Source organism: Phycodurus eques, chromosome 3 (assembly GCF_024500275.1).
Source record: "Phycodurus eques isolate BA_2022a chromosome 3, UOR_Pequ_1.1, whole genome shotgun sequence".
Lineage (NCBI taxonomy): Eukaryota > Metazoa > Chordata > Actinopteri > Syngnathiformes > Syngnathidae > Phycodurus > Phycodurus eques.
In genome coordinates, this window is record NC_084527.1 from 4,588,247 (window position 1) to 4,614,843 (window position 26,597).

The following is a 26,597-nucleotide window of genomic DNA, read 5'->3' on the forward strand; positions in this document are numbered from 1 at the left end:
TACTTCTGCTCACCTGCCGCCTGTACATCCCTGTGGCCAGCGGCACGTCTGGTAGACTCGCTGCACGACGGTCCCATTCTGCACCTGGCAACTCACGGTCTTCGTGACTGTATGCGGACACCAGTTTCTAAAGGCAGACACAAAAAGAAATCTGAAGACAAGGGTGCGGAATATCTGTCCTTCAGATACACGAAAATAGCATTTGAGGATGTAAATAATTCAAGTAGCACAACATTTGAAAACAGTAACAAGGACACTCACTCCGCATCACGCTTACGGCAGGAAATTCGCCTCAGTCACACATTCGCTATCCTCTCGTCTACATTCAGTTCTCCAACCCCCTACCCCTTTGTTTTGAAATTCCTTCATAGTGTTTACACAGTTTTAATCAGCCACGAGATATGCAGAAGTGCATTGTTAAGCCCTACTGACACTGTTGTGTCCATTCATTTGCATTCAGCTCGCAGATAATGTCACCCTGGAGAGCAGACAAGGTCCCATACTGTGATGGCAGTGTGTCAGCACATGCCAACGCAAGGTCAGGAGTCCCCTCTGTGTCCACAGAAGCTTTGTAAGACATTACCGCAAGTGCCTGAGACACAGTGAAAAAGAACAAGCTGCCATGAAAATAAACTGATTCAGGGTCAGTGCTTGATATCTGCTAGTGAGCTTGACCCCCAAAAATAAGATAAAATAAAATAAATAACTCAACATTGTTCTCATCGCATCTTACAATTCTGGGTTACACGTCGCACAAAAACCCCCACAATGAGGCATGTGTTACCATGATTTTTATTAACAATGACATGTGTACAAAGCCCCCGATTACATTCACATGGTGATAGCCGGAGGACAAACGTGGCAAACTATTACCATGGAGTGTGTTTACACAATCAATCAATAACTGTGCAGCTCTGTAACTGTGAGCTCCGTTTAGAAACCACAAAGGAAACTGCAGGCCACTTAGCGGCGCAGAACCTTGTGTGTTCTGCTGCCAAGGTGTTTGCAAGCGTAGGAGGGGGGGCACCACCGTCTGTTTGTCAATATGCATGCGTGACCATATGTTCGTGTGTGAGAGAGATTCAAAGAAAGGGCCAAAGGCAAAGGATGCTAAGAAGCTCCCATTAACAATCCCCACATGCGCTGGCGGCCGCACACATAGCTCTACAGATTGAAGTCAAGATGCACGCTGCTATAGCTCTTTGTGTACACTCCCCAGGCACTTGATTAGGTATACCTTGCTATGACTGGTTGGACCTGTTTTTCTTCGGAGCTAGAATTGGAAACAGTCCTCATAGATTTTACTTCATATTGTTCTCATAGCATTTCAAAGTTGACGCAGCTTTCGACGGAGATCTGATGCCTGTGAAGGCAACTTGACAACAACTCCAATTCAGAGAAGAGTTTGATGATGATTTGAGCTTCGTGAAGCGTTATCCTGCTCTCGACGTCAGATGCTGGTACGCTGTGGTCAGAAAGCATTCAGTTGCTTTTGCAAGTGGCTTACTGCAGTGTAAATGAAAAGAATGTATATAGCCATATACAATTCACAAACTATCTTGTTACTTCTGTCACATCATCAGTATCGTATGTTCCTATGTCATAACATTGCATCCATGTTTGACGCACGCTGTGGTATGTTCCATTCCTCCTCTAAACTTTCCTTCTCCCATCACTCATACATGATTGCTGACCTTGGTTTCTTCTGTCAGTCAATGTCACTCTGCGTTTTTTTCATGAAAAGTTGAATCTGTCCTTCTACAGAACATTCTTGATTTTTTTTTCATGTTAAGTTTTTTTAATCACGGAGAAAATAATTCTGCCATCCTCCAATTTAGACGTCTTCTGTGGTGTTGCAGGCATTTTCAAACGGGTTTTTGCTATTTGCTTTACAATGTTTAGTTCCAGTCAAACAAAATCAACTCAAACAATGAAATGACATTTTAAGTTACACTTTAATTAAAAGTTAAGCCTTGAAAGTATAAGGAACCCAGCGATCATGAACCTAATTTGAAAAAGATTTTCTGTAAGCATAATGTTAAATTGTTGTATGGCCATTAGGTAAGACAATAGCTATAAGATTAGAGCGTGACATCACTTTGTCTTCACGGGGATAGAGGGGGAACATTTCTAGTCATTAGTGAAAAATGTTAGATTGTGAAGGTGATCCAGTTGAGCGGCATAATGTAGGGGCGGTCTTTTCCCGTCCCTTTATCACCCACAACCAACTGATAAAGATCAACTTCCCAGGCTCAGGGGAAGTATGCCGAGGTACACCTGGGAACAGCTACAGACTGCGACTAGCGGGGGGTAACTTTTATGGCCTCCTGCTCTCTTTGCTTTGCACTTATGTAATTATCACAGAGGAAACACCAACTTTGGTGACTGTAATAACAAGAGTACTACATTTTACAATTTCCGAACTAGCTTACCTTAATGAGCAATGACGTAAGACAAGACAAAGACCAATACTTTCTCTATGCATGGGAGCATACAAGGATACATTCCTTCTTTGTACCTGAAAAGCTTAAAGATAATGTCTGTCTTCCTAGAGCACAATTATCTCCGGTGGGATCTAAATGAATAAAGTTATATAACAAGGTTATAAAATGCCATATAGCCAGTCAAGTCCCCTCATTTCATTTCCAATAGCTATTACACAATGATTATCTGACATTTTTGGCGCTGTCTTTATGGATGATAATGGTCACATGGGTTTTTAAAGAGCTCTCATTTCAAAACAGTCAACAACTTGCCCCCACTGGAGTGGGTCCGATGTGTGCATCATATCCCGAAAACACATGTCACACTGCTGTGCCGCAATATAAATAAATCAACCTTCTCTTGCAGCCAACCGTATGAAAATTACATTCTAGTGAATCCTCAGCTTTGGCCCATCTGGTCTCCTTACAGCTCAAGCAGCCTGCATCTTTCATGATACTGCTTGGAACACGTCGTACTGAAGACTGGGAGAGGAAAAAGCTGGCAGACAAAGCCAAGGGGGCTGGCACGGGCAATATTGTTGCATGGGCAGATGCTGGTGGAAAACGTGTCAGTAACTTTTAAGACGAAGGGAAGAGGCTGACTAATGTGCAAAAGTCTTGGAACAGCATTAGATGCATGTTGTTTTTGGCAACAGTGTAATGATAAAATGGGTGTGAGGGTGTTGTTATATAAAAAAATAAAAAATAAAAAGAACAAACAATGAAACAGGCTTAAGAGTGTGTTTAGGGGCCACATCCAAAAACCTCAGGGAATCTGTATTTATTTGTGTCTGAGGGGATAGCTGCTTGGAGAAGACAAAGCACAGACATGGGCATAAAGAAAGGAGGACTTTGGTCATAAGGGTCACAGAAGTAGCATCCCATGGGAACACAGTCAGAGGGGCAAAGAGAGACAGACTTAAATCCATAGGATGGAAGAAGCATAAGACACAAATGTGCTGAGGACACATTGCAAAGCCATGAATAAAGCGAGCGGCTGTCACAATCTGATGATGCTGCTCGAAAAGCCAAAAGACAAATTGAGAACTGAAATGAGCAATAGAGGAGCTGTATCCCTTTTACCCTGGAACAGTTTTACTGACGTACTGAAACCCGGACCGACACCCGCACTCTCCAGACCCCTCACCAGCCCCCCAAGAGAACCCTGAGTATGTGTGTGTGCCCGGATGTGACTGGTGAAAATAATATTTACAGTGAATGGTGTGAATCTGTGCTAATTGAGTGATTAAGAGGCCTGGCTCATCTGGCGGGACAACCATCAGGAGAGAAGACCGCCACACCAAACCCCGGGAATCCCCTCCCCCCGATTCCAGCCAGCACCCACTACCCACTCCCGAGTGCAGACCCAGACCAGGAAGGGACAAAAAAAACCCACAGTAGCCTGTTCCTCTGCGAGAAGAGGTGGAGGCAACCACAGCCGGACGCAAGGACCAGAGAGAAGAGGAGGAGCAAGCCCGGGGAGCAACAGGGGGGCCCCACCGCCCTCCACCAGCAGCCAGAACGGGGGACCAAGGCGGACGCACCCGCTGAACATGGGCGAATCCACCACCAATGCATGCTGGGAGGCCTGCCCGGTAATTCCCCCCCCCCCCCTCCCTCCAGAGGTCAGGAAGGAGTAAAGAAAGTCCCACCCCCACAGATGCCCGAACCGCAAGCGAAGGGTCAAGAAGAGAAGATCTCCAATTTTTTTTTTTTTTTTTTGTGCCCCGTTCGGCTGTTAGGTCAAGCAGAATGGAAAATCTGTATCCCTTTTATGCCGAAACAGTTTCACTCTGTCACAGTAGAGTTTTGAAGCTTCCGCTGCGGTATTATAATTGAGGTTTATTGAGAAAGAAACAAAGGCAAAAGACAAAGCACTAATTGTAAACAGGATGAGTGAAGAAAATTACATTACATTAGAAGAGAAGATCCCCAATCCATGCACGTGTCCTTTCATCGTGCAAATCAGTCTAACGTGTAAGAATGAGAAAAAGCACATTTTAGATCTGGTTTTCCTCAGAGGGCCATTATGATCGTAAAACCATATCAATGTTTAATCGCTTCATCATATTATTACACGTAGACAACAAATTGATGGATAACTACTTTTGAAATCAGAAGTCAAGGATAACACTTTGTTCAACGATTGTTCAAGTAACTGTAAAATGGGTTTGGAGACAAAACATGATTACAATAGTTCATTACTATTTATTACATATGAATATTATACAAAATTTGGAACAGATTTTAGCAAGAATCATGGAAGTTCACACACATGATTTGCTTTCGCGGGCCACATAAAATGATGTGGCAGGCCAGATCTGGCCCCCGGGCCTTGAGTTTGACACCTGTGATTTATATTGAAGTAGGGTGACCAGCTGTCTGTGTAATTAGGTAATTGATTTTTTCATTCCGCAGATATTATTTCTAATGCAATTTACTCTGTGATGAGATTTAACCAGTGATTAATATTGCTTATTTTTCCAGTTGAATAAACGTGTTTTCTTAGCGGTTGCTGATGCAACGAGTACTGATTGTGAATATTTATTTGGGAGGTCGATTATGTGTGCACAATCTTGGGGGAGGTGGAATCCTGCAGTTCAAAATATACGATAGTTTCTGCGTAACCTAAGTCCAAAAGCATTGAATTGGTGTGCGTTCCCATATAGCATGAAAATAGGTGTCTGGGGTATTTTTAATGCATTGCTTAAGACACAGAAGGGATGGTGACCCATTAAATGAGCAGTAGAAGATACGGCACACCAGGGACGGTGGCTCTTTCTGCTCCAAGTTCGAAGCATGTGAGTGTGTGTGCGCAGTTGTGCAGATGACAAGCAGAGAACCCTAAAGGGCATCAAAGGTCACATGGAAGTGTCTCTTCACAGCAGCAACGGAGAAACAAGGAAAACCCTCATTTGTCTTTGTCTGTCTGGCCCTTTCAGGTGTGGACACCTGCAGCCTTTGAGTGCGTCACGGGTGTGTGCATCTTTGAAGTGTTCGCAAGTGAGAAGGCGGATTCACCTGGAGTGCCGTCATGTGTCTCACATGTGGACGGATCGCTTGGGGAAAAAAAAAAAACACTCATCTGCCAAAATGGTGAGCACACTAGCTCGCTTCAGTAAGATGTATTCAGAAGCTGTATTAGAAACGTGCCTTTAGATATGTGACTCAAATACATGGTTGTGGATGACTATGATTTCAGTTACATCTAAATATGTTCATTATTATGGTTGTACGTTACAGTAATGTATGTACCAGCACTGCACTGCAGCTGCTTCTAAATTAGCTTTATTTAGCTACATGTGCGGAGCAAAACAATAATCATTTTTAGAATCAATTTTGTATCGACTATTCCGTCAAGTACCCGTGGAATCGCCCCCCAAAAAATCTTTTTTTTTTTTTTTTTTTAACTCCTTTTTTAACTTTTTTTTTTAAAACTACTATCATGTATTTTATTCTCATTTGTAAAGGCTGAACTTCTATCCTTAAACTGCATATCTTGATACTGAGTGCATGGTATAAACTTTGAAACTTTGGTATAAAGAATTCGAGAGAACAAAATTAGCCTTTGCTAAACGTTAGCATTCGCGATTAGTATTAGCGTGCTAGCGATTACCATTTTAGGTAAAAAAACAAAAAAACAAAACGATAACTACCATTCAGCTGACTCATACATCATGTTATATGTACATTATACATCTAATAGTGTCTTAAAAACCACTTACAGACACTCCTCTGTCGTGTTTTGCAATGTTTTTCACTGGTGCAACGCTGCGTCCATCAGCAACAAACATGGACAGTGGCCAAACATTGTTCCGGCCGGCCCAAATATGCTTTTATTCGTATTTTTTCATTGCCTCGAGGCAGAAATTTTTGCGGCGACCAATCTTTGTGGTCAATTTTTTTTCACAGCCCTACACGTGGGCGTGGTTTCATTCGGCGGCCATGCCCACAGCGTCTGACAGCGGAAAGAACGGCTTGATTTGTCACGTCTTTGAAACCTAATTTTATATACTTGATTTTTTTCATTCAAATTTAATCATTCAAATTCTCCTTTGTGTGTCCAATTTACATGACATTTATTTTCACTTTATATGGACTTTAAATTGATTGAAGACTCTAAATTGCCAGTAGGTGTGAATGTGAGCGCAAATGGCTCTATGTGCCCTGCGATTGGCTGGCGACCGGTTCAGGGTGTACCCCGCCTCCCGCCCGGACATAGCTGGGATAGGCTCCAGCAGCCCGCGACCCTAGTGGGGAGAAGCGGTACAGTAAATGGATGGATGGAATGGACTTTTGAATTCAAACTAACCAGTGTTGTGATGTCGCTGCTTTCAAATAAACCTGTATTTTCATTGGAGTTGATTGAGTCAACTCCTTAGCCATTCTGCTTGAAGCCCCTGGAATCCCAGTCTTCTCTGTTCCCATACTTCAAGAGACGTAGACATGGTTAAGATGGATGAGGAATGAGGCAGGCCGTAGGGCTCAGACTGCCTGTCAGACCATGACAAGTGCTCAAGGGGAAGATAAAGAAATGGACGAGATACCAAATAAAGCCACTTACCCCCCCCCCCACACACACACACACACTAACACCCCCCCCCACCCCTCCAGAGTACTGAGCTCGGTAGTTTTAAAAGGACAAAAGCAGTACGAGGGTGAATGAGCACTTTATCAGCTCTGCACTGGCGTGAGCGCACCAGTCGCGAAATTACTCAAGTAGTGTTAATCCCCTTTCATTTGCGTAATGCTGGGGTGGGAATGCATTCCTCTATTCTCCCTCTTGCTAATATGCGAACGTCTGAACTTCATTGTGCAGATTCTCTTTCTGGGAGACAATGGACTCAGCAGGCCAAAACAATTACATAAGAGCAAAATGTTGCGTTTACAAAATAAGAACAAATAAATAGGTTCAGCTTTGATTCACAGCATCAAAGAAGTCAATTTAATAATGCATTTGCGTTTATGATTGTAGCTTGCAGTGGTGTCTAACTGGACTGAATTTTACTAGGTGTGTAATATTTTTAAGATTTCCCCCTTTTATGTGGCAAAAAAACAAAACAAGCAAAATATTAGTTTCCAAAAATGTCGTTTGCGGCTGTTTAAACATGATCCACTTTCCTTTCCGACTCTGGCTCAATCCCATGACTCCTTAAACCCCCTGACCCTTGTGGACGCCGCGGCAGCTCCTGTCCCACAAATGCGATCGACCACTTACAGACCCACTGTAAACTTCTCAACTTTCAAGGGAAGAAAGTGAGCCCAGATGCAATGAACTCCCAGATGCTTTGTGTTTAGTAAATATGTCGACAAGCCCGAGGCCGTGAGTGACAAGGGGGCCGAGCGGCGAAGAGGGCCGGTGCAGCAGGAGCTATTGGAGCCATGAAAGCCACCTGGACATGCCCGGGAGAGTGGGCCTCCTTGTTATTCACCGTTGAAGCCCCCCAGAGCCACAAACCCTATCTGACTACACTGAGGTAAATTTGGACTGGTGACCACGCTACCAAAACGATTTACAGCCCAATTGTTGTCGAACTGATTATTTATAGGTGTTGCAAATTTAGATATATATATATATATATATATATATCATTCCAATTTATAATTAATCCCAGTATCATTAACAGGATGACTGTCTGTAAATAGAGGAAGATCATCAATTGTAGGTAATTTGAGCCAATTTGTTATTCAGAGGTGTGTAGAGTGTATTAGCCATCCGCATTAATCAGTACCAAAGAAGAATCCCAGTTTTAAAAAGGTCGGGGACCACTGATTTAGTGTCTTCAATGAAAACAATCTTACATGCGCTCACAATCTTGAGGAGACCACACAGACTCCACATGCGAGTCAAACCCGAGGTTGAATGAGGGTGCATGTGAGGTTACCACTAAATTATTGAAGATTCAAACTCAGGACTGTGAAGCAGATGTGCTAACTCCTCGTCGCCCCAATAAGGTTTCACCAAACAGATCAAATCGTGATCACAGTGGACATTGCATTCATTTCATTGCAACAACCCTAATCAAAAAGCCGAGAATGGGGGAAAAAAACAAATCGACCCCTGTGGAGGGGCGTTGCTTTAGATTAACAACCAACCACTCTGCAAAACCATTTGAAAGCATTGTCTTATTCAAACAAACCCCCCAGGGACTGCATAAATACAGTACATAAATCATGACTGAAACACATGTGCAAACAATATTTCGCATCTAAAATGTGGTGAGAGGGCAATCGTGGCTTTATAGTAAAGTTTCACTATTTGCCCGCATGGTCATATTTAAACATTGCTGGTGGATCATCACTTGTGCAGAGTTGCAGACCATGACAGCATAAATATTTGGAAGATGGGGAAACGTCCCCTCGGAGTACAGGGTTCAACAGTTTGCGTGTCCAATAAAGAAGCACATTTTTTGTTTAAAAGACGTGAAGATGTGGAGTAAAATACAACTTTAGAAAATGTTGCATCCTGTTGCGGACCAGAGACGGGCACGCGCTCTCACCGGGGTGGGACAACTTCAGGATGAGAGCGCAGGAAAAGGGAACAATGAGCCCTCGTAGATGGATGGAGGGCAAAGCAGCACGCATCTACACAATGTTGAGTGCTGCAGGGTTTAAAAATAGCGGACTGGTCATCCCCGTACTCGCAGAAAGACCAAGTGAATAAAAGATGCTTACCTTTTTTGATAGACGGCGGGATGAGAGGCTGCAGCTTGCGCTCTGCTTTTGTAAAGTCCAGTCTTCCAGGTTCCGTCAGCGGGCGTGCACAGCCAGAGCACCAGCACGGTCCAAAGCAAACTTTTCCAGCAACGCGCAAACACGTTCTCCCTTTGGCAAAGTCCCATTGCCGTGGCATCAAACGCCGACAAGCAAGTAAGCAAATAAATAAATAAATAAATAAATGAGGAGCAGCCACGAACGGTTCGATGAGCCACACTTCCCCCGCCTGGGAAAAGCCAGCCAGCTCGGGAGAAAGTTAAAGGAGAGGTGTGTCAAACAGAGGCAGTTACACAACACAACACACGTGCAATATTATTTTAGTATGCCGAGAAGCATTGAAAGCGATGGGCGTGATGATTTAATCCCCCAGAGCGGACATGTTGGCGTTAATTGCTCTCCTCGGCGTTGACTGCGCACACGGAGCTGAAACATCAGCGGGCATGAAAGCACTTTTTATAGGTTCCTCGGGTCTCTTTAAAGCACAGCCTACTTAGTCCTTCCACCCTGCCCAGTTTCTATGTGCCTCCCCCCCTCTCTTGAGGACAAAGCATGCTCATGTCAAGAGCAGTTGATGCTCACCGTCATGACAGGCAAGAAAAACAATGCATTTGCAAAGGTAACAATGCTCAGATTTAATTGGCCGGCAGTATTGCAAAGTTAACAAAATATTCACAATTGTGGCTGAAGTGTAATGACAAATAGTGCTGCAGGCAGTATTTCCCAACGTTTACTGAGGCTCATACTAAAGAAAACTCTCGTGTCACTCCACCAAACAGAAATGTTAACAAAGTAGAAAGTATACTTAAAAGTGTTAATTGGACCTTATGCCATCTAGTGGAGAAGCATGTAATTGTTCAGGGTGTCACTATACGTCGCTGGCATTAATACATGAACAAGGATAAGACGTTAAGTAAATAAATAAGAATTTGAGGACCAGTTGTAAAGTAAGATAATTTCCCGTGGCACAGCTGGTGATCTCTCACGACCCTTTAATGTGGTTGGAAACGACTGGCTTAAAATAACTCGTTGCAGCCTTTTCGGAGCCAAGCTTCTGGAGGTACTGTTCCAAAACACTCCAGCATGAAGCCATGACATGACACATGTTCTAATATGCTCATCGAGCTAAATATGGTAACTGCAGATTGATAGTGGAGCACTACACAACCACAATAATGAAACATCGTGTTGAACAAATGACTATGAAGGCGTGTGAATACAAAACAGCATTATAAACATGTAAAATTACTATTTTTGATACAGCTCTTGTATTGTAAACTCATGTGTACCTCATCCTGTGGGCCGTGAGGGTGTTTGCCCTCACCATTCAAACGCTACCTGACACGAGATTTTTAGTTCAATTATGCACATGCAGCACCATCACCGCATGTATATTTGGTGTCCGAGTCATCAGTGCCCATGCAGACAGACAGAATGTGGGAGGAAAGCAGCCACCTGCCCAAACACGTGGGACAAGTGGCCACTAACCACGGAGCTGCACTTCTGATCCAAACTAAACACCTGCTGCTCAAACTAAGGACCACGACCCAAGATGTGAATGTGCGGTTCGGGCGACTTCACTTCTCACGTGTCACGAAACATGATCACGTTGATGCTGCGCTGACTACCCTGGAGTTGGACAATCTGGTAATTCATCCATCCATCCATCCATCCATCCATTTTCTGAGCCGCTTCTCCTCACGAGGGTCGCGGGCGTGCTGGAGCCTATCCCAGCTGTCATCGGGCAGGAGGCGGGGTACACCCCGAACTGGTTGCCAGCCAATCGCAGGGCACATAGAAACAAACAACTATTCGCACTCACAGTCATGCCAACAGGCAATTTAGAGTCTCCAATTCACGCATGCTTTTGGGATGTGGGAGGAAACCGGAGTGCCCGGAGAAAACCCACGCAGGCACAGGGAGAACATGCAAACTCCACACAGGCGGGGCCGGGGATTGAACCCCAGTCCTCAGAACTGTGAGGCTGACGCTCTAACCAGTCGTCCACCGTGCCACACAATCTGGTAATTGAAAGAGATAAAGGATTAGTGCTGTTAAATGTTTTGACATGCAGAGGTATTCAGAGAATTGGGATAGGTGGTGGGGGCAGATGAGTTGAATGAGCACACAACCATCAGGAAGCTGGTTAGGCTGATGGCGGATTGGGGTCTGCATATTGCGGAATTAACTTAAGTAAATCCCTCCACTCACAAGCAGCTGAAAATAATTTTGCCTTCTGTGGAAGGGGTTGGGTGTCGACTCCATTGAATTCTTTTTTCTTGTCTGTTTTGAGTAGCTGCTCTCCTGGTTCCTGCAAACACATTACATATGCTTTGTGTAGGTGTGCGCGGATGAAAGATCTGACTTTCATTTCGGTAGTTCGGATTCATGACAGAAAACAATTTCCTTTTTTCCTCCAGGACGGACATTTGGATGTGCAAAATGTTCAAATCCTAAAAAAAAAATAAAAAAAAAAGAAATCCTGATGTCTGCATAAGGTCAGCAAGGGAACGAAGATATAAGAAACAATATTTTTATACATAAAAAGCAGAAGGAAACTAATTAATTGGTTGTATATTTTTTACTGATGAAAACACCTACACATGAGCAGTTGGGATTGGAGTCTGTCGTCCACTGAAACAGACCCTCGTGGCTTCTGCAGCTGAGTGAAGTGCTGCCATCTAGTGAGCAAAGGATGAATTCAAACCTTCTCTGACGCAATTAACTCAAAAGCTCAAACTCTATCATCATTTACCACTTTTACCATGTATCACTAACCACCAAAGGCTGTCTTTAGTCAGTATTGAGGGATAAACAAACACCCTGGAGCACCCAGTGGGAGAGGTGCTCTGTGGTGAACAGATCAGCCTCAAATACCAAACCCACACCCATTGCATTCCTCCGTAACGATGTGGTGTACAAAGGGGTCCTCAGTGTTTTCTGTGGAACACAACACGTACAACCGTTGCCAAAATCAATAAAATAGCTGATACACGCAACATGAATTGTGGTTCATACCTGTAACCTGAGGCGTCGGGTCTCAATGGGGATGACTCTGAGAATGGGCAGCTGAACCTCCAGAACTTTCGGTTTACTCTTGACCAGGCAGCCAACATCTATGTCCCAGTCAGCTCCCTCCAGGTACAAACCAGACACAAAACAGCCTGCAAGATATGACTCACATGAATCAGCTTCGACAGTTTAACGAGTGACACTTGAGTCCAAGGTATTCTAAACTTTTACTTTCAATACATACAAATCAAAGGTTGCAAGGGCCACTATGACATTCTTTACTTTTAATTGATTTAACACACGAAAGCCAATCCATCAGTGCAGCTAAAGATATGCTAGGCAATTATATATTTAAAAAAAAACAAAAAACAGCTAAGTGATAATCCAAAAAGTCAATAATTTTCAAGGATTTTGGGGTGGCCAGCAGAGTGCAAAGTAGACTCGAGTGTATCTGCCCCTGTACTGAGCAGTTGCAGTAGCATAACTCGACTTTAAGAACCAAAACAATCTGTACTAGTCTGACTTTGACACGGAACAGAAAGTGGAAAAAACTATTGCTAATGTCGCTACTTGCTGCTTTAACTGAATTTTCTTTGCTCTTTATTCGTCAGGGCGTTATGAATGAAAATTTTGTCACCTTTTTACTTGAAGTTTCTTTGCATTTTTGGTAACCTAGAAAATCTCTACAGTATATAAAACAAATGTATTATTATTATTAGCAGTAGTACTAAAAGTCAGGGTCATCGCAACTAATATAAGTAGTACTATATAATGCAGGCGTATGGCATGTCAATTATTAATTTTAGTATATTTTGTGGGCTTGTAAAAAAACAGACAATGCGCCACAATTGTTTGGACACCCTTGCTCTCCAAAGAGTTTCAGTCCATTACCCTGTGCAGGTCTGTCATTGACTTCTTCGTCTTCCCGGTAGCGGGTCACCTCAGTGTAAAGCGTGGAAAGATCCAGAGGCCAACCATTTTGTCTGCATGCAGCTTGAACTAGGGCAGTCAGGTAGGATTCTGGGATGTGGAGTCCTGACAACCACATGACCTTAGGCTCTGCCGCATCCACCTTTTGATAAAGCAAATGTAAATGATACTGTAACCCAAATGGAGATTACTTCACGTGAATTCTTCCTCACCCATGATTTATACTGCTCAAATCGCCTCTTGAAATGTATCATCCAGTTGCCCAGGGACTTGAGTGTGTCAGGTGCCAATTTCTTCCAAATAGCAGGGATCTGACCATTAAAAAGGGCCCGGGCAACTTCATCCAGCTCACTGCTCATGCCCACCTCGCCAGCCAAGGCCTACACACACCAGGCGATCAAAACCAAAGTAAGTCTGTGAGGGAGACAAAAAGACACAACAAGTGTGTGTCCATCCCTCTCACCCTCTGCAGCTCAGCAAGAGACCGTTTCATGCGGACCACGAGCTTGTTGAAGCGCTCCAGTTCTTGAAGCAGCACCACAGACGTAGGGGAGATCTCCGTGCCAAACTGCTTGCGGATAACATCCAGGTCAAATAACGCGGGCAACTTGTTCTGAATGTCCTGGGCCACCTGAGTGATGTACTCATCCCTGCTGATGCTTCCACCAGACTCACCTGAACCAGAGGAGGTTGTGATTTTGTAAAAAGCAACATACAATACAAATGAGGCAAATGGAAGGGCAAAACAAAAACTGCTACAGCTTACCCGTCTGTGGTTGCAAGTCTATAAGATGCAACCACATGTCTTTGGCTGCTTGGGTGTAGTATCCTATCTCTGCATTGGAATGAAGACCCATCACCTCGGGGGTGTTTGCCAACGGCAGAGACTCAATCTCATCTGTCATCAATAATGAGTCGTAAAGGCTGACTGCTGAACTCTTATAAGGTAATATAGAAAAATGCAAATAAAAGCTGACCAATATATTTTGTCTTGGGTCCATTTGGAGGAACCTTGTAGTCTACTTCATTGTTTTTGAAGAAGTGAAACCGGCAAAAGTCATAAAAGAGGAAGTCTCCAAAATACTCATCCATGTAGACATTCAGGATCCTGCGGTCAAAACTATCGATGACTCGTCCACCATACATCACCTGTGAAATGTGTGCATTTCAATTTGCGGCAGAATTTAGAAAAACAATAAATAATGCACAAAAGCTTTCCCGAACCTCGCCGATAAGGTACTTGATACTCCCCCAGGGAATGTTGTTCTCTCTTTGTTTGTGAGCTTTGGTCAGGTAGGTGTTCAAGATCTCCAAACACACCTGGTGAGCCCAAGTGCAACACTGAGCTAACTCAAACCAGTCCAGCCTGGTCCAAATAGTTCTTTGTACCACTTACCAAGAAGTCCGACTCGCTGAAGTCATAAGGGACGTTCCAGCCAATTTTGCCGTACTTGCGCCTCTCTTGCACCACGGCATGGAAGAAAGACAGCACATAGACCAGGCTGCGGAAGGCAGAGTGTGGGCATCCAGTCATAGTCTCATGGGAGATTTTAGAGTAGGTGGCTCTCATGTTGAGCTTGAGACCATTTGGCGCCTCAGTGACAACCTGCAGCACATGACAGCATACAGGCTTTATTGGTGCGGAATTGCCGTATGTAAGAAGTAGGAAAGGGATAATGAATCCAGTTCATGTTTCAAATGGTTCCAATTACCGGAGACAAATTCCTTGTGTGTTTTTTGGACATACTTGGCAAATAAAGATGATTCTGAATCTGATTCGGATTCTGAAATAATACTGCTAAAAGTGAAGAGAGTTGGTCATTTCACCTTAAGAGACTTTTGAAGAATGCCAATGGGAAAGTCATCGATTGGGTTGGTTGTCAACCAAAGGCGAAAGTTGGGGTGAGGTTTGGTGACCCTCTCGATGCACTTCTCCAAATCTTTCAGCCATTTCACCAGCAGATGGCAGTTCTGTAGCATCAACCACTGACCACGAGCTGCTGCCAGTTCCAGAAGGTGCAACGCAATCTTGAGAAGGAGAACAAAAAAGATTGCCTTGCACGTTTTGATCTACTTCTGGAGTTTAAATAGTGGACATCGGTTACTAACACAGCCAATAGCTGTAAATGAGGTACGAGTTCTTCAAAAATTATTGGTGAGAATTATAAAACCTTTTTTTCATGACATTCGTCTAAAAAAAAGATGATAGTCCCTTAATGGTTCCACAAAGTATCGTGGTTGTCTCTTTCGTCTCATGTTCATGTCATTATTTGTGGGGTTATGTTCCGCTCTTCCATTTGTCATCTTTTCTTAGTTTTTATTTTTTTATTTTGGGGATAGTTGATTTGGCTGTTCCTTCCTAATCCCTGTTTATTTTTTCCCTTTTCTTGCTTTTCTGTACATTGCCCAGCCCTTGTCAGATTTGTTTGCTACTTTAGATTTTCTTCTGGTATTAACCGACTTTCCGAATATTAATACGTATCCTGTTCTACGTATCTGTATATATCAACGCCGTGCTGTTGGGTACAGCCTTTCCTATTCAGAGGTAAAAAGGTGGGTAAATTCACAATGAACACATTATCAGTACAACCTTCAGATAAAACGAAGTTGCACGAAGGTCTGGGGAGTTATATGAGGTCCAACCATGAATCCTATAACTGCAGATAGCCATTATAACCCTCAGCAATTTCACCTTAAAAACATAAGAGCACCTGGTACTACCAAAGTGGTCTTATAAACGAATTGACCGTTTCTCCACTTAGATTCTGAGCTCAGTTCATGTACAAGAGGTACGGAAAATACAACCACGGTACCTTTTCCTGGCCTTGGCCCATTGCAAGGAACTTGAACTTGCTCCCAAAGCCTGTCCTGTCAGCTAGTTTCATAAGGTCAGCACCAGGGTCAGAGCCAGGGCTCAAGATGAAGACGATGGGGGAGAACGGAGTGCTCTGTTCGTAGATAACGTCAAAACTGATCACAGGAGGTTGAACGTATCTAAGAAAGATATGAAAAACATTGTTTTTACAAGCTTGTTCCCATTTCTGCAGTGAAATACACAAGTACGTTGAATTGGTTAGATAAACGAAACACCTCTCGCCCATGGTGACAGTGACATAGTCGGTGATGGCTCTGTAGACTCTGTCTACACGGAAACAGCGCAGCAGGAGCAGCTTCTGAAAGTCTGTTAGCTTCTCGTCATATCTCATTGGCAGCGGAGCCTGTTCTGGTACATCGAGGTCATACCACTGCGAACAAACACAAGGCCCGCTAGTCAGTCGATTGGGGAAAAGACGGCCGGTGATTCTCACCATAAATAAGTAGCCGCTACTTACAGACTGCCACTCTGATGAATTTCTGCTAACATCATCAGGCAAAGAGTCAAACTGCCCAGGAAAAAGCTCAGACAGTTTCACTACGTCTTCCCAGCCAGAATCAGTCAGCCAGTTACAAGTCTTTTGGCGCGAGCTCTTTTCCAGGGACAGATTACCTTAAACAAGAGAAAGACAGTCTGCTGTGAGTGCTAATGCTCACTGCGATGTACGCTAACCTCAGGAGAGGTTTTAGGATGTAGTATATCACCTTTGATGAAAAACTCTAGTTCCTCCTGAGGCACTCGATCTTCTGCCTGCTCAATCTTGACGGTCATGTTGAATGAGAAGAGAAGCTTATGTTTCTCAAACAGACCTGTGAATAAAGTATCCCTGGTTATACTGCGAAATAAAACAAATCGCTAACGTTAAACGTGCATTACCTGTGCAACCATAATTATAAACATTGTATGTCAGGCCGTTCATGATGTTATTCAGTCTTTTGGGCAGAGCTGCATTTGGTGGAGACTTGCGCAGGGAAAAGTCAAAGACTTCCAGATAAGAGGCGAGAGAATACTGGTACATGCTGTTTACCAGAGCCATTTCTGTCAGCGCAAAGAATAAAATAGCGCCGCGCTTGGCGGCTGGTCGGTAGCCGTTTCGGAGCACATCAATGTCCACTGATGTTGTCACAGCCAACTTAAGTTTCTCAAATACCTGATGATCACATATCAGACAGTCAAACATGACGACCAGCTTGATGATGACATTCAAAGTATTCTTCCCCGCTGAGACTTGGTGTTTGGCAAACTGACCTCGCTGGATTTGGACTTAGTTTCCTCCAGTGTATAGACCAGCTCTGTGTTATCCAACATGTTGCCCGTGGACGTGGCCAGCTCCCTGAGCAGGGTGTCACCGAGGTTCTTCAGCAGCTTCTTATTGTCGCTCGTCTCTTGAATCAAAAACTCACGCTGCTCTTCCAGCTCCTTCTTCTCAAAGCCCATTATAACACTGAGCAACTGGTCCTCCAGTCCCTTAAGGGTCACTACATGTAACGTGATGGGAAAAAAATCAACGTATTAGCCGGGGACATAACGCACACGAAAATGGTTGTTGTCGAAACAAATGGTCTTACCGGTATAATTTATAACCATGGCTTTTCCAAACACAGATGGAGAAAATTTGGGGTTTCCCAGTTTAGTGTTGAGGTAAAGTCTGAAGTTGGGATCATAGTCCACCACTTTGTCACCTAGCATGACAACCTGCCTGCCCTCAGCTCCTTGCAAATTCTTCTCCAGGACATTGTCAATCACAGGGTCAATGTACTCATCTACATCTTGGAAAAGGAACGGGAACCCGTATTTAATGGCCATCTCCAGCTGTTTCAAGAAGTCTGGATCATTGAAAGATGAGATCTGCGGACAACATAAGGTTTCACTGTCACAATTTTGGGGGCTGTCTCTGATTGTGTGCAAAATAGCTATTTTGAAAATCGTGAAGAGCAACACTGAAATTCACGGAAGAGTATAGGGCTTCTTTTTGCACCTTGAGGTTATTGCTTGCCTCCTTCTTCTTAATCCAGTTGAGAGCTTGCTGTTGAGGGTCGATACACATGGGGAAACGGCTGCCTCTGGTTGTGAGGATTCCATTCTGCACTGACAGTTCATCTGGGGGCAAGCCCTCTGACCCCCATCTGTAAGCCAAGGTAATATAGTAAATGAATGATACATTTCCATGTGGTCAGTGGGATGTCCAGCCAAAATGAAGACAAGAACAGGTAGTTCTTTCCAAGCATCTTTGTGCCTTCTCACCTGCTGATTTCCACCTCATCGGTTAGTAAGTTGTCCACTTTAAAAGGTTGACTTAAGGGAATGCTTCTCTCCTGTACGTCTTCAACCCATGTTTGGTACACCATCTCATTCCTGAAGTCCCAGCTGAAGGCTCCCTCGTAGCTCAGGAAGGCAGCAGAGAGTAGACAGTCTCCGAGGAGACGCACACGCCGCTGCTTCAACCCCTCTAAATCGTGTGTCCACCTGAAGACAGAAATCACAAAAATGAATTTTAGAACACAAATATGCATCTCTTATGGAGTGCTGCTTCGAGTTTTCGTTGCCATCTCACCTCACATTTTCAGAGCTTAAGCCTGAGATAAGTTTGTCAGCAGCTATTAATCTTCTCTCCATGAGCTCAGCCTCCTCTTGTAGTTTTTGTTTTTCCGCAATAGCAGTTTGATATTTGTCCCCGAGAGTCTTAAGTTCTCTCTGGATATTACTAAGCTCACTTTGAATGAGCTCCAGCTCTTTCTTACTCTGAAAGAAATTTCTTTCGAGGCGTGCCACCTGCGAAGTGCGAGTCATGTTACTGTTTATTCTAGAAACATAATTCTCTTTTCTGGTTTGACATTACTTTGTCCCTTTTAGGCTTGATCTCCCTGGCAACTTCACAGTAACCCACGACAGCCTCCACAAATTTAAACATTCCTGAGCCCGCTTTGCTGATGGCTTGCATTTCCTCAAGGCTGGTCCCGAGGGCTTTCAGGAAGCCTATGAAGCAGAATGCTCAAGGAAATCACAGCAGCAGACAGCATATTTAGCAATGCAAATTTGACCATCACATACAAGGTTATTTTAATTTATTAATGCAATTGAACTGATCAGGAAGTGGACCTACCTCTGACAGTCTTAACCTGATTGCCACTGATAGCATCACAGTCCATCTCCATCAGTGAACGCAGAAACCCAGGATCTGACATCATCGCCTTAGCGGCTTGCCAGCTAATTTCCTTTTTTTTACACAGCACCAGAATACACTCACACACCACCTGCACCTGCTTAGGGGGCTTTGCAAACGATCTGAATGAACGAGCAGCAGAAAATAAGGAGATGGCAGGATCAGAGCACGATTCAACTTCATGCTTTAAAATGAGTGTTGACCAGTTGATTTGGACAAGTCATCCTGTGAGTGAACACGAGAGGGTTTACCGGATCTCAGTGACATCAGATTTATCGAGGTCTTGTAAGGCAATGCGAGCTGCTTCTAATGCTGGTAAAGCTTCAGCCAGGGAAGTTTCTGCTTCTGCCTTTTCAACAGCAATCACTTTGTTTTGCTCTTCAATCTCTTTGGCTTTTTCTTCTGCCAGTGTCTTTTTCTCCTCAGCTAGAAGGAAGAGGTTTTTTTTTAATTACATGTGTGAAAGAAACAAACAGCATCCTGTTTTTCAGCCATGACGTTGTTAGTGCTGGAGGTCTTCACTGACCCACAGTGGTATTTGAGGCAATCTCAACCAGCATGATCTCACAGGCTGCAGACTTTTCAGCGAGGACCACCTTCTGTTCTGCCAGTTTAATGTTCAGCTCATCCAGTTGAACACTGGCTTCCTTCAGCTTATCCAACCCCCCCTCAAGATGTTTGCACTGCGCTGGAAGACAAACTTACTGTCAGTTTCCAACTGCAAACTTAAATGATACTTTTATTTATCATCCTCTTACCCAGAATATACTGGTCCTTTTCCTGCAGGAGGCCAGAATATGTGCTGATGAAGTCCAAGTAATTCTTTGGGGTTACAAAGTTAGCACGTCTAAGTTTTTGCAGGAACAGGATGCTGTAGTCTCCGACAGATTTATGGACCATGCAGACATGTTCGATAACAGCAGGTGCGTGTTCCTTCGGAATCATTTCACTTTCACCTGTGCAATTGACAAAAGCAAAGCACGCTATAAAGATCATGTAGAACCAACAACAAAACAAGCAGTGGAGCAAGTAGTCAACCAGCCACCATATGCCAGCTACTATCAAAGACTCTCACAGTTGATTAAACAAAGTATACCATCATCTTTTTCTTCTTTTCCTTTGGGCTAGTCCCGTCAGCACGTCATCCTTTTCCATGTAAACCTATCTCCTAAACGCCTCCTCCTCTCTAACATCAACTGCCCTCATGTCTTCCCTCACTACATCCATCAAACTTCCCTTTCGTCTTCCTCTCGCTCTCTTGCTCGGCAGCTCCATCCTCATCATCCTTCTACCAATATACTCAATCTCTCTCCTCTGGATGTGTCCAAACCATTGAGCCGTTAACATTGCATCATCAAAGAGAGAAAGTCATTTACACTACACTTTCGTGTGGTCAACAGGGGAATGACCAATAGTATCAATATATGAAAAAATAAACTGTTTATTGGCGGTGTATTTTGCAGCTTAATTATGCTATTCTCCCTCTTATTCATGCTTTTTTTTTTGAAAAACAATGCAAAACTAAATTCCCGCAGCAATTATAATGAACAATTATTCGCGAATCTGCGCTATTCACGGGGCTGGTCTCTATCCCCCGCGAATAGCATGGGGGCCACTATATAGCTGTCAATGGCAGTGAATAAGTTGTTAAAAGAATGCCATAGAAATATTGAATCTGAAAGGAAACTCAAGGTTTTATAACAAATCTGTTGTTGTGTGCTCATTTACTTTGAGCACTATTATGTCCCTTATGATATTGAATAAGTTTTTCTGGCTGTAACGTTTTTCTGGCTGTAACCTGTGGTTATTTGATTCAGTGTCTCGATAGAAACAAACCAAAATGTATGGATCTATGAAACTGATTGGCATGAGAGTACTAAACTAAGGCAACACCAACCGAGGAAAGACTCAGCTACAGCAAGTAGCGCCTGCGGTGGCCATGGCAAGAACCAATCTATCACAGTGTTGTTCATTAGTCCTGTAAAGGAATCACAATAGGTGACAAATTATTATAAACAATATTACAGTATATTGAAAAAAGATAAATAATTTTCTAATTTTACCTGGAAAGTTTCTGCAGCGTGTTCTCAAGGTATCTCCGACAGGAGACATGCCTAAAACAATGTGCAGATTGCTGGCACTTTTATTGACAAAATATTGCCACACACTGTCTTTAGAAGGACCTGATCCCATTGTGAGGGCTTCTTCACGAAGTTGGTTGAGAACCGCTTCTTTCTCATCGTCAGGAAACAATGCAGGAACAATGCCTATCAGAAGACAGCATGATCACAGGGCAACAGGTCTCTTCTTTCTTAAGGGAACTAAATATAGTATGAACTGCAACATTAAGATGTCCAACCTGACGTAAGCATGTTGTTGATGAGTTCCAAAAAACCTTCCTCCGCAACATGAGCATCAGTGAAGAGAAACACTGTCTTCTTATTTTCAATGCCAAGCTTTAAATACAGTACTTTCAAGTCGTCACGAAAGCTTGACTCACAATAACCTCTGCTGAGGGTTATTTCAAAGACCTGAGGATTCAATGAAAAAAATCATCTATTAGAACTTGAAAGGCCTACCCATCCACCTTCCACTTTTGGTCCGAAGATTACCGCCACAGTAGGTAACACCTACGGTTGGACACCTCAACAGGCACGGAACAATTGCACACTCAGAATCAATGTCCCCCACCTCTCATGGGACGTGGTCAAAGTTTTGCCAGACATGAGAGTTTAAACTCCTGATAGGGGAAGCAGTTAGACGTTCCCAGCAGACTCTCACGAGACATTTGGGTGTGCTAGGTATGACTGCCGGTTCGCAAATATCTCTGGTGGTGATCAGTTAACAGTTGGACCTCTCGCATCACCCAAATGTCCAAGACATGCGCTCGCAAGTCCAATGGCATACCCAAAAAAGTTATCGAACTGCAGCCTACGGTGTCCTGGTGTCAAGTGCACATATGGACACCATTTTTGCCTGACATGTCTGTTATGGACAATTCACGACAGGCAGAGAAGCCCAATAATAAAGCACAGGTTGTGTTCAGATTGTGTAGGAAGGTCCTTCCAATCAAGCCCTTCCAGGTCTCACTGTCATTGCCCGTGTGAGCATTGAAGCCCAACCCTCCCCCACTCGCCCCACACACACCAGGGGGAGGCGGGAAGCTAGACCTTCGTCCACTGGGGTGAACCCTAATGTAAGGTCACCGAGCCGGGGTGGGAGGGCAAGAAGTGTGTGAACGCCAGCTGACAATATCTAGTCAGAACCTCTTGACCTTGCACACCGGCTGACGCTGCTTGCCTGCCAGAGAGGTGATGTTCCACATTCCCGGAGTCAGCGTCTGCAACCAAACACCAGACAGCCACTGTCCCTGCTTTCAACTATGACCAAGATCACCCAGCCCCCTTATCCCCTCCCACGGGTGGTGAGCCCAAAACAAGCTTAAAAGATGTCATTTCAAAGCTTTCAAAAGCTAGATGTCAACCGATTTGAATTTAAAACAAATAGTTTCACTACCTCACAGTCAGCAGTGAAGGCCGCAAGCCTGGTGATAGATTGCTTGCCGGAGCCTCCCACACCCACAAGCAGAGCATGACCACGATCAATGCGAACGATGCGGTGCACGCGAGTCAGATGTTCCAGGGCATCATCAAACAGTACCAGATTCATCCTCGACATTCTATCATTGTATTCCTCTAGAATTTCCTGTAGAATGCAAAAATGGTCTCTCAAAATCTTTTAAACTCCATTAAATTTAAAGTGATGCCATCATCATACCTGAAATAGAGCTTTAGAAGTTTCAAAGTCCTGTAAGTCCTCATAAACTCTTGGTTCTGTCTCACTCAGGGCTGTCCTGTAGTCTCCAAAAAGAACTGGGTCTCTCATAACATCCTCCATGTTTGCCTTGAAATGTTCCTCAACTAAGTTCTTTATAAGGCCCTGAACCTGTTGGAGAAAAAAATAAAATGATTATGATGTTATTTGATAAATTGTAGATTAATTCGGTCATCATTTATATTGTTGTGGTGAATAAAATGGATGATCATTGTTCAAATTTACCAGGTTTTTGTCTTTTTCATCAATGAGTCGATCGTGGAAAATCCTCAGACACTCATTTCTCCAAACCCGTACAAATATAGTCACTGTTGAAAATCTGTTATAAAGCAAAAATTAAGTCCACAGATAACGACACAATGTACAACACAACACAACACAACACAACAAAATATCTGTCAAGAGAATTTGTTGCCTTTCGCAGACCTTGTAGTCTCGGTGAGTGTCAGTCCATTGTACACCCTTGATAGGTCTCGCAGGTTAAAGATGTAGTGAAACTTTGCTGGAGTAGGTGGCAGGTCTTTGACAAGGCTGTTGTACAGTTCCAGTGTGCAGAAGGTGACTTTATCACAAACCTTCTGTACCACATCCTCAAAGAGCTAAAATATTCAATTAAATGTATTATACATGCCATGAGGTGCACTGAGATCAGCATAACCTTTATGTAAAGATGCTACTCACTTTGGTGTGGCCTTTGATAATGGAGGAATAGATCAGGTGGAGAGACTCTACTGCTGGGAAAGGGATGCTGAAGACACTGAAGAGTGAAACGAAGCGGGTATCCACCTCGTTCCTCCCACCTCCTGCCTTCCCCATGGCAGCAATGAAGCCAAGATCCTTGAGAGTTTTGTAGGTGAGCTCTTTCCCTCGATCATAGATGCCTCCTCGGTCCAATAAAAGCTTCAGCAGCGCAATTGGCTGCTGTGTGCCATAGCTATCCACCTGGTCAGGAAGAAAGAATAGTTAAATAGCATACATTCACTTCAAACCCTGTGGTCGAAGTAGATTGGAGATACCTTTGGCATATTCATGTCATCTATATAGACCAACAGTCTCTTGCCCATTGGAGGACCGTATATCTCTTTGGTCCTTTTCTCTACATTGGCCTCCAGGTTCCTCTGGAGGTCCATTGATGTTGTCCTGGATGAAAGGTTGATGGTCAAAGTAATCTGGTGGAAAACAACATCATCAGTAACAGCTACAGTCAGCAATGTAGTCAAACCTGGCTGGATATTTAACTCACACTTGAATCTCCACTTAGGTTTTTCAGAAAGTTACTAATGGTCGCTGTTTTGGAGGTTCCCGAGTCTCCAACCAAAAGCACAGACCTCTTTATCTTCACCATCTGTTCCAATATCCAGCTGGTTCTGGTGGTGTCCACAGTTGGGACTGAGGCAAAGACGGAATATTAGCGAGTCAAAGAAAAACAAGCTCGGTCAAAAAGCTACATTTCCGTCCGGCAGTATGTTTGGGTTTTGCTTCCATTGTAAAGGTTTCTAGAATATCTAACCCATACCATCCCATTTTTCCAGACCTTGTCTTTGGAGTACCGGTTCCAGACGTACATTGCAATACACTAGTTCTAAAAACCTAGTTAAACAAACAGCAGACCATTGATTGACAGAGAATTTTGATTTCGAAAAATGGGAAAGAATGGAATGGGCCGACTGAGAAGGAACAGAACTGAGGTAAATGTCATGCTTGGTGGACATGTGAGTCAAAATCTCTACACATTTGGAATTGCTATATTTGCATATCCTCAACAATTAGCTCACAATGAACACTTACCCAGAATATCAGCAAACTTCATTTCAGGGTTGTGGACGTATTTGGTGACCAAAGAAGTCCAGGGAACCCACTTCTGCTTCGTGTCATTAAAATGGAAATCATATAGTGTTGGCAGGTGTCCTGTATGAATGATATCTATTAAAACGCACTGGAACCAACTCATATACTGTGAATAACACCACATTTCATGCACAACAACGTTTTCATTATATTTGATAACAAATGCTTAAACTAAAACCGTGATCTTCTTGAAGGAAAACACCATCAGAAGACCTTACACTTAGTGAAACTTTATATACAGTAAATAAAAAAACATGAAAGCGGCATCATCCAGTCAAAATTCATCTTTTACCTGGGATCTCACCAGGTCCAGCCAGTTTTTTTTCATCACACACAGTGGTTAAGCCACAAAGTCTTTTGATTAAATCATCAAATTTTTCTCTTCCATCATCCACCAATGTTGCCCCAAGAGAGCAGTACAGAGCTTCCAAGAAGTAACACTCCAAGACTGAAGCACTTAAGTTCTCAGTTTCAAGTAGGGCATCAAGGGTCATGCAGAGCTGAGACACCTGAACATAGGTCCAACACAATAAGAACCACCGTCAGTTGTCTGGATCATGGATGATACTAACCTTCCTGCACAAATGAAGCAAAATAGGTTTCAGGAGAACGTGATCATCCTACCATATTTAGATCAGTCTGAGGGACAACAGTCTTCAGTTTCTGCCCTTGTTTACCATCAACAATACCTTCCACAATCATGTCAATCAAGCTATGCACATACTTTTCAAAAAGGTTATTAAGTTCTTCTTGTTCCTAAATATATATAAAACAAAAAAAGAAAAGTTCAAGGATGACAGAAAGTGTGAATACAGTTCCAATACAATGAGGATAGTCACTTTGACAGGTCTGTTTGTCAACCATTTCTGCCAGTATGGGGTGTATCGCAGGTTTTTGGGGTCCACAAAAACCATTCCACAGCGGGAGACAGTAGCAGGGGAAGCATACTGCAGATCTCCAACCTGCGATCAATGAAACAAACATTGCAAGTTATTAACAAATAGAGCATGTATGTATGGCATCCGTAATTCATACAGACCTCAAACAGCATGGCACAGTGACCTTGTAAACGGATTCGTTCGCCATTAGCCAGCGTAAGAAGCTTGTTATCATCCATTACTGAATTCATGTTCTCAACCCACAGAGCATCCACATCCCCATCAAACAGGATATATCTGCGAGTTCAAGTTCATATGTTCATTGTAGGCTAAATTACAATATAATTTATATCAATACTTATCGTAGTAGACGAGACATGTTGTAATGTGATGTACTGTATGACCTTATCGCCATCAAATGTTTTAGTCTCACCTCCTCTCTTGTTTGTCAGTAGGCTTGTTGATATCACGGAAAATGTTGGATAAGACTCCATCAGTCCAGTCTCGAGTGTCAGGATCCAGAATACCATACAGTTCAATGACACTCACAGCTTTGGGGTTCAGGGGATATAATTTAGTGTAAAATCCCAATCTGGTGGCAAGATATTGCTAGAATGAACACATAAATGCAACAAAGAAACCTGACAGAAGTTTGAAGTTTTAAAACTGACCTGGTTTGAGCTTGACACAATGTGCTGATTACAACCGATTTCCCTCCACCTGTTGGGCCCACTATCATAGTTGTGTGTCGTGTCATCATAGTTTCATACATTTGCACCACTTTATCCACCTAAAAGTGTGGAAAGGGTTTCACAAGACTCAAACTGAAGTTCATTATTATTTTGTTACTGTTTCAGCTG

At 43.4% G+C, this 26,597-nt stretch overlaps 2 protein-coding genes across 9 annotated transcripts in view; both read right to left on the minus strand.

The window, feature by feature from the left end:
• The window catches only part of emid1 (EMI domain containing 1), a 53,853-nt gene extending 44,195 nt beyond the window's left edge, over nucleotides 1-9,658 (minus strand). For all 8 annotated transcript variants that reach the window (XM_061671590.1, XM_061671591.1, XM_061671589.1 and 5 more), the window contains exons 1-2: nucleotides 9,159-9,658; nucleotides 14-127 (exon numbers count right to left, since the gene is read on the minus strand). In XM_061671590.1, the coding sequence (XP_061527574.1) occupies nucleotides 14-127; nucleotides 9,159-9,325 (281 nt within the window). In that variant the 5' untranslated portion in view covers nucleotides 9,326-9,658. The remainder of the gene's footprint in view (nucleotides 1-13; nucleotides 128-9,158) is intronic.
• Nucleotides 9,659-11,451: 1,793 nt separating this feature from the next.
• Nucleotides 11,452-26,597, minus strand: part of LOC133399537 (dynein axonemal heavy chain 10-like) — a 29,571-nt gene continuing 14,425 nt past the window's right edge. The window contains exons 32-74 of the mRNA XM_061671104.1: nucleotides 26,409-26,527; nucleotides 26,171-26,329; nucleotides 25,899-26,034; nucleotides 25,699-25,821; nucleotides 25,484-25,615; nucleotides 25,152-25,368; nucleotides 24,800-24,919; nucleotides 24,255-24,400; nucleotides 24,028-24,180; nucleotides 23,693-23,953; nucleotides 23,438-23,610; nucleotides 23,237-23,330; nucleotides 22,955-23,122; nucleotides 22,694-22,882; nucleotides 21,537-21,708; nucleotides 21,241-21,444; nucleotides 21,075-21,155; nucleotides 19,936-20,133; nucleotides 19,704-19,865; nucleotides 19,429-19,603; nucleotides 19,118-19,299; nucleotides 18,854-18,990; nucleotides 18,569-18,786; nucleotides 18,259-18,480; nucleotides 17,993-18,140; nucleotides 17,583-17,862; nucleotides 17,263-17,492; nucleotides 16,891-17,164; nucleotides 16,719-16,823; nucleotides 16,472-16,626; nucleotides 16,230-16,384; nucleotides 15,953-16,133; nucleotides 14,967-15,167; nucleotides 14,536-14,745; nucleotides 14,364-14,459; nucleotides 14,117-14,288; nucleotides 13,906-14,037; nucleotides 13,603-13,814; nucleotides 13,352-13,519; nucleotides 13,101-13,281; nucleotides 12,216-12,361; nucleotides 11,799-12,137; nucleotides 11,452-11,508 (exon numbers count right to left, since the gene is read on the minus strand). Of these exons, the coding sequence (XP_061527088.1) occupies nucleotides 11,991-12,137; nucleotides 12,216-12,361; nucleotides 13,101-13,281; nucleotides 13,352-13,519; nucleotides 13,603-13,814; nucleotides 13,906-14,037; nucleotides 14,117-14,288; nucleotides 14,364-14,459; nucleotides 14,536-14,745; nucleotides 14,967-15,167; nucleotides 15,953-16,133; nucleotides 16,230-16,384; nucleotides 16,472-16,626; nucleotides 16,719-16,823; nucleotides 16,891-17,164; nucleotides 17,263-17,492; nucleotides 17,583-17,862; nucleotides 17,993-18,140; nucleotides 18,259-18,480; nucleotides 18,569-18,786; nucleotides 18,854-18,990; nucleotides 19,118-19,299; nucleotides 19,429-19,603; nucleotides 19,704-19,865; nucleotides 19,936-20,133; nucleotides 21,075-21,155; nucleotides 21,241-21,444; nucleotides 21,537-21,708; nucleotides 22,694-22,882; nucleotides 22,955-23,122; nucleotides 23,237-23,330; nucleotides 23,438-23,610; nucleotides 23,693-23,953; nucleotides 24,028-24,180; nucleotides 24,255-24,400; nucleotides 24,800-24,919; nucleotides 25,152-25,368; nucleotides 25,484-25,615; nucleotides 25,699-25,821; nucleotides 25,899-26,034; nucleotides 26,171-26,329; nucleotides 26,409-26,527 (7,134 nt within the window). The 3' untranslated portion in view covers nucleotides 11,452-11,508; nucleotides 11,799-11,990. The remainder of the gene's footprint in view (nucleotides 11,509-11,798; nucleotides 12,138-12,215; nucleotides 12,362-13,100; nucleotides 13,282-13,351; nucleotides 13,520-13,602; nucleotides 13,815-13,905; nucleotides 14,038-14,116; nucleotides 14,289-14,363; nucleotides 14,460-14,535; nucleotides 14,746-14,966; nucleotides 15,168-15,952; nucleotides 16,134-16,229; nucleotides 16,385-16,471; nucleotides 16,627-16,718; nucleotides 16,824-16,890; nucleotides 17,165-17,262; nucleotides 17,493-17,582; nucleotides 17,863-17,992; nucleotides 18,141-18,258; nucleotides 18,481-18,568; nucleotides 18,787-18,853; nucleotides 18,991-19,117; nucleotides 19,300-19,428; nucleotides 19,604-19,703; nucleotides 19,866-19,935; nucleotides 20,134-21,074; nucleotides 21,156-21,240; nucleotides 21,445-21,536; nucleotides 21,709-22,693; nucleotides 22,883-22,954; nucleotides 23,123-23,236; nucleotides 23,331-23,437; nucleotides 23,611-23,692; nucleotides 23,954-24,027; nucleotides 24,181-24,254; nucleotides 24,401-24,799; nucleotides 24,920-25,151; nucleotides 25,369-25,483; nucleotides 25,616-25,698; nucleotides 25,822-25,898; nucleotides 26,035-26,170; nucleotides 26,330-26,408; nucleotides 26,528-26,597) is intronic.